Genomic DNA, 15,192 nt, shown 5'->3' on the forward strand with positions numbered 1-15,192 from the left:
AGTCATGCTAAAAACATGCGAATCATGCTAGAAACATGCTAGCGACATGCTAGCAATATGGTAATCATGCTAGAAACATGCTAGCAACATGCTAATCATGGTAAAATCATGCTAGCAACATGCTAGTCGCATGTTAATCATGTTAGAAACATGCTAACAAAATGCTATTCATGCTAGCAACATGCTAGTCGCATGTTAATCATGTTAGAAACATGTTAACAACATGCTAGTCGCATGCTAGTCATGCTAGAAAAATGCTAACAACATGCTAGCAACATGCTACTCATGCTAGAAACATGCTAGTCGCATGCTAATCATGCTAGAAACATGTTAACAACATGGTAATCATGGTAAAATCATGCTAGCAACATGTTAGTCGAATGCTAATCATGCTAGAAACATGCTAGCAACATGCTAATCATGCTAAAATCATGCTAGCAACATGCTAGTCGCATGCTAGTCATGCTAAAAACATGCGAATCATGCTAGAAACATGCTAGCGACATGCTAGCAATATGGTAATCATGCTAGAAACATGCTAGCAACATGCTAATCATGGTAAAATCATGCTAGCAACATGCTAGTCGCATGTTAATCATGTTAGAAACATGCTAACAAAATGCTATTCATGCTAGCAACATGCTAGTCGCATGCTAATCATGTTAGAAACATGTTAACAACATGCTAGTCGCATGCTAGTCATGCTAGAAAAATGCTAACAACATGCTAGCAACATGCTACTCATGCTAGAAACATGCTAGTCGCATGCTAATCATGCTAGAAACATGTTAACAACATGGTAATCATGGTAAAATCATGCTAGCAACATGTTAGTCGAATGCTAATCATGCTAGAAACATGCTAGCAACATGCTAATCATGCTAAAATCATGCTAGCAACATGCTAGTCGCATGCTAGTCATGCTAAAAACATGCGAATCATGCTAGAAACATGCTAGCGACATGCTAGCAATATGGTAATCATGCTAGAAACATGCTAGCAACATGCTAATCATGGTAAAATCATGCTAGCAACATGCTAGTCGCATGTTAATCATGTTAGAAACATGCTAACAACATGCTAACAACATGCTAGTGACATGCTACTAACTTGCTAATCATGCTAGCGACATGGCTAGTCACTTGCTAATTATGTTAGCTACATGCTAGCAACATGCTTATCATGCTAGACACCTTGCTAATCATGCTAAGTACATGCTAGTCACCTGCTAATCATGCTAGCAACTTTGCTTATCATGCTAATGTCAAGGTAGTCACTTGCTTGTTATGCTAGCAATGTTAATCACTGTATTTTTTAAACTTCTTAAACTTTTAAATCTTTTTAAACTTTTCACATTTTCAAACTTTTTAAACTTTTCATACTTTGTGGTCAGGCTTTCTCAAGCCAACTTAAAGTTTGTCTTGACAATTTTTTTATCTAGTTTTATAAATGCTTCAGTTTATTCCAAACGCGACGTCTACTTTTCTCTGGACAATAAGCGATGCTCATTCGCGAATGATTCATTCTTTTGAGTCAATTCTTTTCAAAGGCTTGATCAAACCAATTGGCAAATGAGTGAATTGGTTCATGAATCAGTTTGAATGATTTGTTCAGTATCCTGCCACACATGCTGAGCATCTGAAGCGGTTCACTCAGAGTTGTAACGTTTAAGAACATCAGCAGCGTTGAAAATGTGGCTATGGAACTGCACTGAATTGAAAGCAAATCTGCAAAGGCTATTATTTGCTTGCGATGGAGATCCTTATAGATGAACACCACGTGCACTGTCTACTGTTTAACAGGTAATAACTTCGGATACATTCGATTACAGTACACGATACCACTGTGACAATAGTTTGTTGTATGTGTGTGGCTTATAACAGAGGGGAGTCAAGTTGAATGCAGCTTCCAAAAGACAAAAATAGCCAATTAAGATTTTATAAATTTTAATACAATCACACCGATGCGAGTACGTTCAGCAAGTCATATCATCAGCTGCTTAATTCAGATCTGTGATCGCTTACTGGCGCTGAGCCAGAGATAGATGCGTTTTTACAGCACTGCGCATTATAACCAATCACACAAGATTCTGTTGAGCTTTTGAATGCAATGACCAATCAGAGGTGTTCAGATGAGTCATCGCTGAAATGCCGGTGCTTCCTTCACCCGCTCTCTGACTGGAGACCTCTTTCTAGCGAATTCTCTCGTCAGAAACAAAAAAGTGCAGATATGTGTACGAATCTATAATTAAGATATTGATTTCACAGTGTTAACAGTTTCAGTGATTTTAATGGGAATTTCTAAGAGTGATTGAACTGATTTGACTGTCAGTGAAAATGATCTTTGATAATGTAAATGTTATTTGCTCTCTTTCTGAACAATGAAAGATTACTAGCAATATTTATATCACATTAACTTTCGATGGTAAATTCACATTTAATATAAAGTCAGTCATATTAAAAATTTTATGGGATGACACCTATATCCGTTACTTAAGTGAACAGACAGGGTTTTTTAATAAATTACATAAATTGGGGTAAAGGCTGATGAAATATATACATTTATACACACACACACATACATTACATAAGTTTTATCTATATATCTAAATAAAAATAGGCTCAGTATATATGACCCAAAGTAACTAGTAACTAACTACTTGAGTATATTTTTTATCCGATACTCTTTTACTTTTACTCAAGTAACTATTCAGACTAGTGCTTTTACTTGAGTAAATATTTCTAGAAGTACTTTTTAAAGTACTTTTACTTGAGTACAGTTTTTGGGTACTCTACCCACCTCTGCTCAGGTGACTGTTGGTATAGTTTTGCACATGTAGCTCCAGTTGTGCTCACTGTTTTTGGCAATCAAAAAAACTGTAAACAAAACCTTGAATACTGATATCTGAAGTGATTTAAAACATGAAAAAAAGTGTAAATGTGATATTAAAGCTGGCAGTATGTGTGTCAGCAAATAACTGTAATAAGTGATTCATTGCGACTGAAAGGAATCATTTCAACGGTTGATTCATTCAAGAACTAAAGTAAAGTGACATTAAGCCAAGTGTGGTGACCCATACTCAGAATTCATGCTCTGCATTTAACCCATCCAAAGTGCGCGCACACACACAACACACACACTATCACTCACCAGGCTGGGTAGCTCGCAGCATTTGTCCCGTCGAGCCCATGACGTGCTGCACACAATATCAAAGGACTGCAGCTGAAACTAAACACACGCACACACACACACAATTGAGATGTGTTGTTCTAACACTCAACCTCATTTGTGCTGGTTTTCACTTTAATCACACATCACACACACTCTCTCTCCCTCTCTCTCTCACACACACACACACTCTCTCTCTCTCACACACACACACACACACACACACACACACACACTCTCTCTCTCTCTCTCTCTGTCTCTCTCTCTCTCATACACACACTCTCTTTCTCTCTCTCTCAGACACACACACACACACACACACTATCTTTCTCTCTCTCTCACACACACACACACACACACTCTCTCTCTCTCTCTCTCTCTCTCTCTCTCTTACACACACACACACACACACACACAATCTCTCTCTCTCTCTCTCAAACACACACACACTCTCTCACACACACACACACACACACACACACACACTCTCTTTCTGCATTTTTCCATCTCAAAAATATATCTAAATTATGGTTTATGCTCTCAATGTCAAATGCTGGAATGTTAATCCATGCATTTATGACCTCAAGGTTAGATTATTGTAATGCTTTATTGGGTGGTTGTTCTGCACGCTTGGTAAACAAACTACAGCTAGTCCAAAATGCAGCAGCAAGAGTTCTTACTAGAACCAGGAAGTATGACCATATTAGCCCGGTCCTGTCCACACTGCACTGGCTCCCTATCAAACATCGTATAGATTTTAAAATATTGCTTATTACTTATAAAGCCCTGAATGGTTTAGCACCTCAGTATTTGATTGAGCTCCTTTTACATGATACTCCTCTACGTCCGCTACGTTCTCAAAACTCAGGCAATTTGATAATACCTAGAATATCAAAATCAACTGCGGGCGGCAGATCCTTTTCCTATTTGGCGCCTAAACTCTGGAATAACCTACCTAACATTGTTCGGGAGGCAGACACACACTTGCAGTTTAAATCTAGATTAAAGACCCATCTCTTTAACCTGGCTTATACATAACATACTAATATGCTTTTAATATCCAAATCTGTTAAATAATTTTTAGGCTGCATTAATTAGGTAAACCGGAACCGGGAACACTTCCCATAACACCCGATGTACTTGCTACATCATTAGAAGAATGGCATCTACGCTAATATTAGTCTGTTTCTCTCTTGTTCCGAGGTCACCGTGGCCACCAGATCCAGTCTGTGTCCAGATCAGAGGGTCACTGCAGTCACCCGGATCCAGTACGTATCCAGACCAGATGGTGGATCAGCACCTAGAAAGGACCTCTACATCCCTGAAAGACAGCGGAGACCAGGACAACTAGAGCCCCAGATACAGATCCCCTGTAAAGACCTTGTCTCAGAGGACCACCAGGACAAGACCACAGGAAACAGATAATTCTTCTGCACAATCTGACTTTGCTGCAGTCTGGAATTGAACTACTGGTTTCGTCTGGTCAGAGGAGAACTGACCCCAACTGAGCCTGGTTTCTCCCAAGGTTTTTTTCTCCATTCTGTCACCGATGGAGTTTCGGTTCCTTGCCGCTGTCGCCTCTGGCTTGCTTAGTTGGGGTCACTTCATCTACAGCGATATCATTGACTTGATTGCAAATGAATGCACAGACACTATTTAAACTGAACAGAGATGACATCACTGAATTCAATGATGAACTGCCTTTAACTATCATTTTGCATTATTGACACACTGTTTTCCTAATGAATGTTGTTTAGTTGCTTTGACGCAATGTATTTTGTTTAAAGAGCTATATAAATAAAGGTGACTTGACTTGACTTGACTCTCTCTCTCTCTCTCACACACACACACACACACACACACACACACACACACAGACTCTCTCTCTCTCTCACACACACACACTCTCTCTCTCTCTCTCTTTCTCTTTCTCTCTCACACACACACACTCTCGCTCTCACACACACACAAACACACACACACACGTTACCGGTGCAGAGTTGTCTTTGGATCCTCTAGATCGCAACATGCGTCCCAGAACCTCCACGCCGTCAGTGCTGATGTTTTTGGCAGCGTTAACGGTCTTCTCTCCCGCTGGTTTACAGTCCACCACCACCAGAGCCGACGTCTTACTGACGGCGATGTGCAGCTGCGCTCACACACACACACACACACACATCAGACAACAGCACGTCCACTGCTGGACCGGACAGCATCTCCTGCGGCTGTGACCTCTGACCTTATGAAAACTGCCATAGAAGAGCTTCTGGATGTCTGGCCCCTCAAATGTCACAGTCTGGAAATCTCCGTTATAGTCAGTGTTGAAGTAAGTTAGCGTCTTTCCTCCATCTGTGAAGAGGAACAAGGACACATTCATCCTGTCTGGATTCATATATTCATGCATCCAGATGTTTTCATCAAGACAGGGCTGCACAACAATCCTTAAACATTCATCACAAACACTGTGCCCAAAAAATCGTATCACGATTATGTTTGTCATTGTTTTTAGCTCATCAGCACTTTTCCTGTACTGCAGAGAGAACGTGTGCTAAAGGTTTTTTATTTATTTAGATTTGTGTGTTACATAGAGAATTGTGTGTTGTGTTTTATGGAACTGAAAACTGAGTCAAAGGCTGAGAATTAGTGTTTGGCTTTCAGAAATTGTGTGACAAGTTTTCTAGAAAACTGTAATATTATGACAAAGGTGTTTGCAAATGTTTGCTTCTGAGATGTGTTTGTGATATTTTGAATAGAGTGCTTCATTTTGAAAGAGATGCGAGGCATTTTGCATTCTGTGTGCAGTTCTTGGATTTGAATGAAAGTTTTGAAAAATGTTTTGTAAGCAGCTGAAAAAAAAACAAAAACAAAAAAACAATGGGCAGATAATGATTGATTTATGAAAAAAGCTCTGATTGGGGGATTTAAACCTTCTTACCAATGCAAGTGCAAATGCCAGATTAGAAATGTTTCAGTATAAATAAACATGGCAGATGGTTATGCTTAATAAACAGAGAGAAACAAGAATTTGATTGATCGAGCAGCTCGATTCAAGGCAAGCGTGATGTGGTGTTTTACTCACGGTCCAGAATGACTCCCACCAGTGGCTCGTTGTTGCTGTTCAGGACTTCCCACAATGCAAATGGCTCCTGTGGTGTTTCGGGGAGCAGGCGGAAGAGCAGGGTGATGGTGTAGTCTGAGGGCAGCCCCTCCGGATGGATGAACCTGCGCCGCACAGTTCAGAGAGTCACTTCTACACCTTCAGCTCCGTGTGTGCATGAAAAGGAGACAATAAAGGCCCCCTGCACGCTGACACACACATCTCTGAACTCAATGTTCAAGGATCTTTACAGTGCTTTGTGCTGCCAGACCAAGTGGAAGAACTTGTCAGACGCCATTTGCTTGTACAAATGTCAATGCAAGTGAACTAACACTCATGTCTAGTATCATTAGAAATTGCTCGGTGCAACTGGTACAATGGTCTCAATCTTACAAAAGTAGACTAAAAGATAATACAGATCCTAAGAGTTAAGGTATATTATGCCTACTATAATGGGAGTGCCACTTCCCAGGGTCCTCCATGTAAATTACCTTCTGTTCCCTTTGAGTTGTAAAACCACCCAGGCTTGGGACCTGAGTTAATGCAAATTCTAATGGATAGTTCCTGTCTCCATCTCAGGGGATGTTTGTCTTGGTCTGATGTATTTAAACAATTGCATCAAAAGGATCAGGGCTATCTCTGTAGCCGAAAGCCCGTAGTGTGTTGAGTGTCTCTTCACTTCATACTATGGATTTTCTAAGGTCAGGTATGCATATTTTACTTTTAGATTCATCTTTGAGAATTTGATGTTTTGTATTGATATGATTTGATATGTTTAAATTGGATACGTAATTGGTAGAACACATATTTACCTGACTGATAATAAATTGTTACATTTTCTTTTTATTCTGTTTTACTCTGTAATTATTGACTCTAGTAGATTACCTTATATCTTTGTTAGCTACATCAGCACCCAAATGAATGAGCTGATATAAAATAAAGAGTTTAAATAGAATAATCAAATGTCAGAAACCAACCTAATTTCGAGGTCATAATAAAATGGAGTCAGATTAAATAATACAATGGAGTCGGATTAGATAATAAAATGTTTAACCTAAGTTTAACCTAAATTGAATAACTGTACACGCTGAAAAAACATGCAGGAAACCTTCATCCAGCACCGGGTACCTTCCTTGGGCCGAGTGACTGGACCTTACAAATGCTTGCTATGGATGCAAAAAATGCAGAAAATCTAACCCAATCTGAATTTATTAATGACGGATGAAAGTTTCAGAGGCACTGTGTGAACATGATTGACACAGCATGAAGTTGTATTTATTTTTTCACATTAGATAGAGCCTTTAACAATACAGATTGTCAAAGCAGCTTTAAGGCCGTCCACACCAAGCATGATAACTATATAGATAACTATAAAAATGTAGTTCTAATAATCATTCTCAATATTAAAGAGCAGCAGGGAACATAACCACAGCTATAGTGATATCCTTGGGATCACTTCCTGAGATTATATCTGTCAGGTTGTGTGCTGTTTTTCAAGATGTGATGTCGCAGAAATATAAATGTTTTCTGGTTAGGACAAAAATGTAACGTTTAAAAGAGAAAAGTTTCTCACAGAGTGGCGTTGCATCTGAACGCGGTGTTGAAGGGAATATATTCTATAACAGTAATGTCTAATGTACACTTTGAGAGTTTTTTAATAATTTCCATTACTTTTTAATTCATTTTACAAAAAAATAGCTCAAGGCTTGAATTTTTCTACTCCCAAACATTAGAATATAGAAATAACTTTTATTGTACTTTTGATCACACTGCAAAAGACTGCACACCATTGACTAATATCTGTTCATTTCTCATAAACTCACTTCATGTTGTTCAGTCTCCCAGAAACAAGACTTCATATCTCAATAAACCTATACTGTGGCAGACTGATTTTTATTTATTTCTATGCAACATGTAATGACATGATTGCATGAATTTAAGACTTTCTGCTCTGATTTTAAGGCCTTAATTTGTGGAAGGGTGAATTAAGACTTTCTCCAAACCTTTTCAAGTCCTGCAGAAACCCTAGTTTTGCATCTATATACCCCGTTCTTGAGAATGTTAGTGAATCTGTCTCAGAGTGTGAATCTGACTCTGAGTGTGGTGTGAATCTTGCTCTGAGTGTGGTGTGAATCTGACTCTGGGTGTGGTGTGAATCTTGCTCTGAGTGTGGTGTGAATCTGACTCTGGGTGTGGTGTGAATCTGACTCTGAGTGTGGTGTGAATCTTGCTCTGAGTGTGGTGTGAATCTGACTCTGGGTGTGGTGTGAATCTGAATCTGAGTGTGGTGTGAATCTGGCTCTGAGTGTGATGTGAATCTGGCTCTGAGTGTGGTGTGAATCTGAGTCTGAGTGTGGTGTGAATCTGGCCCTGAGTGAATATGACCCTGAGTGTGGTGTGAATCTGGCCCTGAGTGAATATGACCCTGAGTGTGGTGTGAATCTGGCTCTGAGTGTGGTGTGAATCTGGCCCTGAGTGAATATGACCCTGAGTTTGGTGTGAATCTGGCTCCGAGAGTGGCGTGAATCTGACCCTGAGTGAATATGACCCTGAGTGTGGTGTGAATCTGACTCTGAGTGTGGTAAGAATCTAGCTCCGAGAGTGGTGTGAATCTGGCCCTGAGTGAATATGACCCTGAGTGTGGTGTGAATCTAGCCCTGAGTGTGGTGTGAATCTGACTCTGAGTGTGGTGTGAATCTGGCTCTGAGTTTGGTGTGAATCTGACTCTGAGTGTGATGTGAATCTGGCTCTAAGTGTGGTGTGAATCTGAATCTGAGTGTGGTGTGAATCTGACTCTGAGTGTGGTGTGAATCTGGCCCTGAGTGAATATGACCCTGAGTGTGGTGTGAATCTGAATCTGAGTGTGGTGTGAATCTGAATCTGAGTGTGGTGTGAATCTGACTCTGAGTGTGATGTGAATCTGGCTCTGAATGTGGTGTGAATCTGGCTCTGAGTGTGGTGTGAATCTGAGTCTGATTGTGGTGTGAATCTGGCCCTGAGTGAATATGACCCTGAGTGTAGTGTGAATCTGACTCTGAGTGTGATTTGAATCTGGCTCTGTTTGTGGTGTGAATCTGAGTCTGAGAGTGGTGTGAATCTGGCCCTGAGTGTGGTGTGAATCTGACTCTGAGTGTGGTGTGAATCTGACTCTGAGTGTGGTGTGAATCTGACTCTGAGTGTGGTGTGAATCTGGCCCTGAGTGAATATGACCCTGAGTGTGGTGTGAATCTGAATCTGAGTGTGGTGTGAATCTGGCTCTGAATGTGGTGTGAATCTGAGTCTGATTGTGGTGTGAATCTGGCCCTGAGTGAATATGACCCTGAGTGTAGTGTGAATCTGACTCTGAGTGTGATTTGAATCTGGCTCTGTGTGTGGTGTGAATCTGAGTCTGAGAGTGGTGTGAATCTGGCCCTGAGTGAATATGACCCTGAGTGTGGTGTGAATCTGACTCTGAGAGTGGTGTGAATCTGGCTCTGAGAGTGGTGTGAATCTGGCTCTGAGAGTGGTGTGAATCTGGCCCTGAGTGTGGTGTGAATCTGGCTCAGAGTGTGGTGTGAATCTGGTTCTGAGGGTGGTGTGAATCTGGCTCTGAGTGTGGTGTGAATCTGGCCCTGAGGGTGGTGTGAATCTGGCTCTGAGTGTGGTCTGAATCTGGCTCTGAGGGTGGTGTGAATCTGGCTCTGAGTGTGGTCTGAATCTGGCCCTGAGTGTGGTGTGAATCTGACTCTGAGAGTGGTGTGAATCTGACTCTGAGAGTGGTGTGAATCTTGCCCTAAGTGTGGTGTGAATCTGGCCCTGAGTGTGGTGTGAATCTGACTCTGAGAGTGGTGTGAATCTGACTCTGAGAGTGGTGTGAATCTGGCCCTGAGTGTGGTGTGAATCTGGCTCAGAGTGTGGTGTGAATCTGGTTCTGTGGGTGGTCTGAATCTGGCTCTGAGTGTGGTGTGAATCTGGCTCTGAGTGTGGTCTGAATCTGGCTCAGAGTGTGGTGTGAATCTGGTTCTGAGGGTGGTGTGAATCTGGCTCTGAGGGTGGTGTGAATCTGGCTCTGAGTGTGGTCTGAATCTGGCTCAGAGTGTGGTGTGAATCTGGTTCTGAGGGTGGTGTGAATCTGGCTCTGAGTGTGGTGTGAATCTGGCCCTGAGGGTGGTGTGAATCTGGCTCTGAGTGTGGTCTGAATCTGGCTCTGAGTGTGTTGAGTCTGCTGAGCGAGTGTTAAGCAGCTGGAGCCGGAGTCACCTGGTGGGCTGCGTGATGAGCGCGTCACTGCCGAGTCTGAAGCTGCTGAAGCTGTTGAAGGTCCCTGGCTCCATGGACACACCGCTCACACTGCTGTAGAGATGCTCCACCAGCCCAAACATCTCCATCATCCTGAACCCTAAACACAACAATCAGTCAACAATCCAGTCCTGCCCTCAGCAGCTCTCCAGACAGATGAACACTGGATTCATCTCTCCAGTCTTTCACAAGCATTCAGCTCTGAATGACTACAGCTGAACTGATATGAAGCACAATCAGAGATGACTGTTAAGGGTCTGTGTGTGTTTTGTGTGTGTGTGTGTGTGTGTGTGTGTGTGGTTTACCTGGTAAAGTGCTGCCACTCATGGGTACTGATGGACACGCTACAGACGACAAGAAAGAACGACAGAAACACATCAAAATACACAAGCTCATAACATACGCTTATCTAATACAATCATGTCATAGACTTCTATCCTTCTTATATACAGATTTTAACTTGAATTACTGCATTTGTATAGTGTTTTTAGAAATAACATATCCACAACCCGCCCCCCAACGCACCTTAGTTAAGTCTTAGTTAACTTAATTTTTTCTTCTTTTTTTTTGCATTATTGACACACTGTTTTCCTAATGAATATGGTTCATTTGCTTTGATGCAATGTATTTTGTTTAAAGCGCTATATAAATAAAGGTGACTTGACTTGACTTAATTGTGGACACTTAATTACCAGCGATATTGTTGACTTGATTGCCCAGATACTATTTAAACTGAACCAAGCTGGATGATGCTCACAGACACACACACACACACACTTACTTGCTGATGCAGCTTCACAGACAAAGGTGATGAGTTTCTCTTCAATCTTTCTGAAATCGTCCAGGTCATCCACAAAGAACACGTGTCTCTCACTGGGTTTGCTGGCGATGCTCACCAACTCACTGTAATCCGCGTCGGCAAAACCGATGGCAAACACAATGTAACCTACAACAAGCACAGGCTGTATCAAATACCAGCATTTAAAACAGGCATATTCAAACCAGATCCGGACCTCAGCTTGATTTTGACTGGGCAACGAGACTATATGACCATTTCTAAATAAAGTGAGCAGCCTTTCACACCACGAGTCCACAGGGTCTTTCACTCAAAGGATTATATGTTCTTATGTAGAATCAAATGTGCTTCATTCAAGTCCTTCCTGTATGTCTTGCTGTGAGATTCTGCTCGTGAACGTGACCATCCTGTGTTAAAGGACATTGTGTGATGAAAGTATGATGACCTCATTTGAACTATACTCTTGATACCTGATTATCCAGTATAGTGGCTTAAGCTTGTTCAGCTAGTATTTTCCAGACATTCTATTGTTTCATTTCCCTATAAAAGTGACAACCCTTGTACAATAAAGCTGAGCTTAGAATGAACTGCACCACTTGTGTGACTCATTCTTTGGTCCCGGGTTCTTCTCTGCTCAAATAACTCAAACTGAACCAAAATTATATCTGCGATCTGGAAGGCAAGAATATACAATTTATTCTAGCGCTATGCAAAAAATCTAATGCGATTTTCATGCACATCTCATCAGTAAAGACGCTCTTTTAATTAGAAGTATTATCTCCAGCACGTGTGTTCAGATCAGGGTTGCCAGGTTTTCACAACAAATCCTGCTCAGTTGCTTCTCAAAACTAGTCCAAAACTAATCGCGATTCCAGGAGGTTCCCAGATAAATAAAAAAATGCTTCCCGGGGTTTAATATATGCGGGGGGGTTTTTGGCATGGTTGTCTTAGTAAAATTCACATTTTAGGGGCTAAATATCACGTTATTGGTATTGGGGTTGTTTCGAACCGCGGACATGAAAAACAACCGCAGACTTGGCAACACTGGTTCAGGTGGAGCGGCAGTTACTACACAGAGCGGTAGTCTACCGACAACTAACACAAAATCGCTTTCAAAATCGACAAAGAATCGCCACCGATTTTAAAATCGATTTTGTGTAGATTGTCAGTGAATTACGGCTCTGTGTAGTAAATGCCAACCAGTGTTGCCAAGTTTATGGCAAGGCAACCATGCCATAAAACTAAAATTTTAACCCCGGAAAGCAATTTTTTATCAGGGAACCTTCTGGAAGCGCGATTGGGCTAGTTTTGGACTAGTTTTGAGAAGCAACTGAGCACGATTTGTTGTGAAAACCTGGAAACCATGATCTGAACACACGTGCTGGAGATAATACTTCTAATTACAGGAGCGTCTTTACTGATGAGATGTGCATGAAAATCGCATTCGATTTTTTGCACAGCCCTAATTTATTATTACACTTGCTTCCCTATAAAAACACTAAAACTCCATTAACAGCTGTGAGTGATGCAGTTATTTTAAGAACTAAAGCAGAAACACAAGTGAGCAGCAAAATGCTGCAGAAAACAACAGTGCTGCAAATATAGTTATTTGTACCCATCATACATACATGTATAACTCTGACCAGGATTGAGACAAGACATTTTTTCATCTACATTCAGCATTATTTATCAGAATGTTAAGAGCATTTTAAAAAATATCAACATCGGCCGATATGTTTATGTGCTTGGCCAATGTGTTTGAGAACCTTTATTTTGACGGCGCTGAGAAAGGCAGCACCTGAATAACGGCTTAAATCATTATAAAACATGTAATGCTTTAATGACATAGTTAAAAAAAGTAGATCTGTTTAAGAGGATTATAGAATTTTTTATTTAGTTCTTCCTATTCCATCAATGGTCCACACTCCAGCCCAGTAGGTGGCGGGAATGCTCCTATCGTTTGTTTGCCATCCGCCTAATTGGGCTCAACTGATGATTTTTTTTTATATAAAAATTTTCAGAAGCCACTGAGATCCCACTATCCTGAATATTTTTTGACTGTTCATGGTTTTACAAAGCATTACTGGTGCCCAGATTTAAATGTGTAATATATAGAGTCCAGTGGGAAGGAGAAAACAGCTCGGATTAAAGAGTTGTGAACCGTAACCGCCATCTTTGTGACTGTAGTTAAGGCAACAAACCTTCCGTCTGGATCTCCTGGGAAACCTGGAGCACGTCGTCTTGGGAACGGCCATCCGTCAGCACCACCAAGACTTTAGGCACACCCCTTCTAGCTCCGCCCACCACCGAGAACAGAGAATCCTTCACGTGCTGCATCGCCCGGCCTGCAGAGGTCAGAGGTCAAACACCGTCATACGTGTGTGTGTGTTTACGGTGGATGATGATGATGATGATGGTTTGTGTGTGTGTGAGCTGGTCTTCACCGGTCTTTGTGTTTCCTCCTTTATATGAGATCCTCTGAATGGCGTCCAGCAGGTTTTCTTTATTATTGTATGAGCTGAGCTTGAACTCGGTGCGAGCGTCATCACTGTACTGAGCGATAGCCACCTGAGAGATACACACAGGCCAGGATTCTTTAACAGGAACTCAGAGGAGGATGGCTTTCATCTCCATCTAAAACACTGAACTTTTAATAATTACTCAATTTTATTAGCTTTTGCATCTGGATATCTATTTATACTTTATTAAAGATAAGGTGTTTTAGGACTGAGTTACTGAATTACTATTATGTCATTGTAAAACAATGTGTGTGTATTCACTCTTGATAATATTCATGAGTTTTTTTCTGCATTGAAGATCTGCGTCTGCTCTGTATTGATGTATTTTTGAATTTTCCATTACTTGTCTATGCTGTTCTTTTTGCCTGTGTAACTGTGTGGGATTTGCTGATTGGCTTTTTCAAATCAAGTCCAATCATTTTTTGTGTTCTCACAGGAAGGGCTTCACGTGCCACTCACTTGAGTCCCATCCAGACCGATCCGGTCCAGCGCTCCGGCAGTGCTGTATAGGAAGCGGATGACCTTCTGGAAGTTCTCATCTCCGATGCTCCACGATCCGTCCACCAGAAACACCAGATCTGCTTTAGCAGCTCGACATACTGACACACACACACAGAGCAGATGAGGAGCGCTGCGTGAAGACTCACCTTTAGTGATGTCATGTGACCCGTACCTTCTCTAGTGGCGGGCAGGGCGGGCAGGGGGGCGGTGGTGCTGGGTGTGGTGGGCATAGCCATGGCCACAGGAACTACAGAAAGGTTTGAATGACAGCGTTACAATGGAAAACACAGGAACCACTTCTGTCCATATGACGCACTGTAAGCCACACGGTACAAAGATAATGTTCTCTTAAACAAAAACTTTGAATTTTATAAATGTTTGGATTCTCTTTCTCGAATCTTCTGTACAGATACAGCATGAAGGAACATCAAAGCATCTGCTGAATGATAAAGTCAAATGTATCACTAATGTGTATCATCAAGTTATATGTTTTCTTTGAAAAATTAAATTTTAGTCACTCAAAACTTAAAGTGAAAGTGCAAGGGAGCAAGAGCGCCACCTTCTTGCAGTACCACCATGTGTGTGTGTGTGTGAGTGTCCAGCGAACCAACCCCATGACTTCGCACACAGTGACACTGCAAGATGGTGCCACCTGTGCTCCAAAACCCTAGTAAAACATCCTTTTTCTTTAAATACAATAACATTAATCATGTTTGTAATGTATATTTAGTAAAATCACTTTACTAAAAAATGTAAACTGGACTGACTGCTTCACTTCCATTTAAAAAAAAAACTACACTGCAGATCTGTTTGTGTGTGTGTGTGCGTGTGTG

The 15,192-nt window shown here is 41.3% G+C and overlaps 1 protein-coding gene across 1 annotated transcript in view; it reads right to left on the minus strand.

Moving 5' to 3' along the window:
- Positions 1-15,192, minus strand: part of LOC113119784 (collagen alpha-1(XIV) chain) — an 85,650-nt gene that overhangs the window by 31,081 nt on the left and 39,377 nt on the right. The window contains exons 22-32 of the mRNA XM_026289440.1: positions 14,532-14,606; positions 14,318-14,457; positions 13,784-13,907; positions 13,541-13,684; positions 11,325-11,489; positions 10,849-10,887; positions 10,505-10,643; positions 6,248-6,390; positions 5,408-5,517; positions 5,159-5,317; positions 3,151-3,228 (exon numbers count right to left, since the gene is read on the minus strand). Coding sequence (XP_026145225.1) covers positions 3,151-3,228; positions 5,159-5,317; positions 5,408-5,517; positions 6,248-6,390; positions 10,505-10,643; positions 10,849-10,887; positions 11,325-11,489; positions 13,541-13,684; positions 13,784-13,907; positions 14,318-14,457; positions 14,532-14,606 — 1,316 coding nt within the window. The remainder of the gene's footprint in view (positions 1-3,150; positions 3,229-5,158; positions 5,318-5,407; positions 5,518-6,247; positions 6,391-10,504; positions 10,644-10,848; positions 10,888-11,324; positions 11,490-13,540; positions 13,685-13,783; positions 13,908-14,317; positions 14,458-14,531; positions 14,607-15,192) is intronic.

This window comes from Carassius auratus, chromosome 19 (genome assembly GCF_003368295.1).
Source record: "Carassius auratus strain Wakin chromosome 19, ASM336829v1, whole genome shotgun sequence".
Classification (NCBI taxonomy): Eukaryota; Metazoa; Chordata; class Actinopteri; order Cypriniformes; family Cyprinidae; genus Carassius; species Carassius auratus.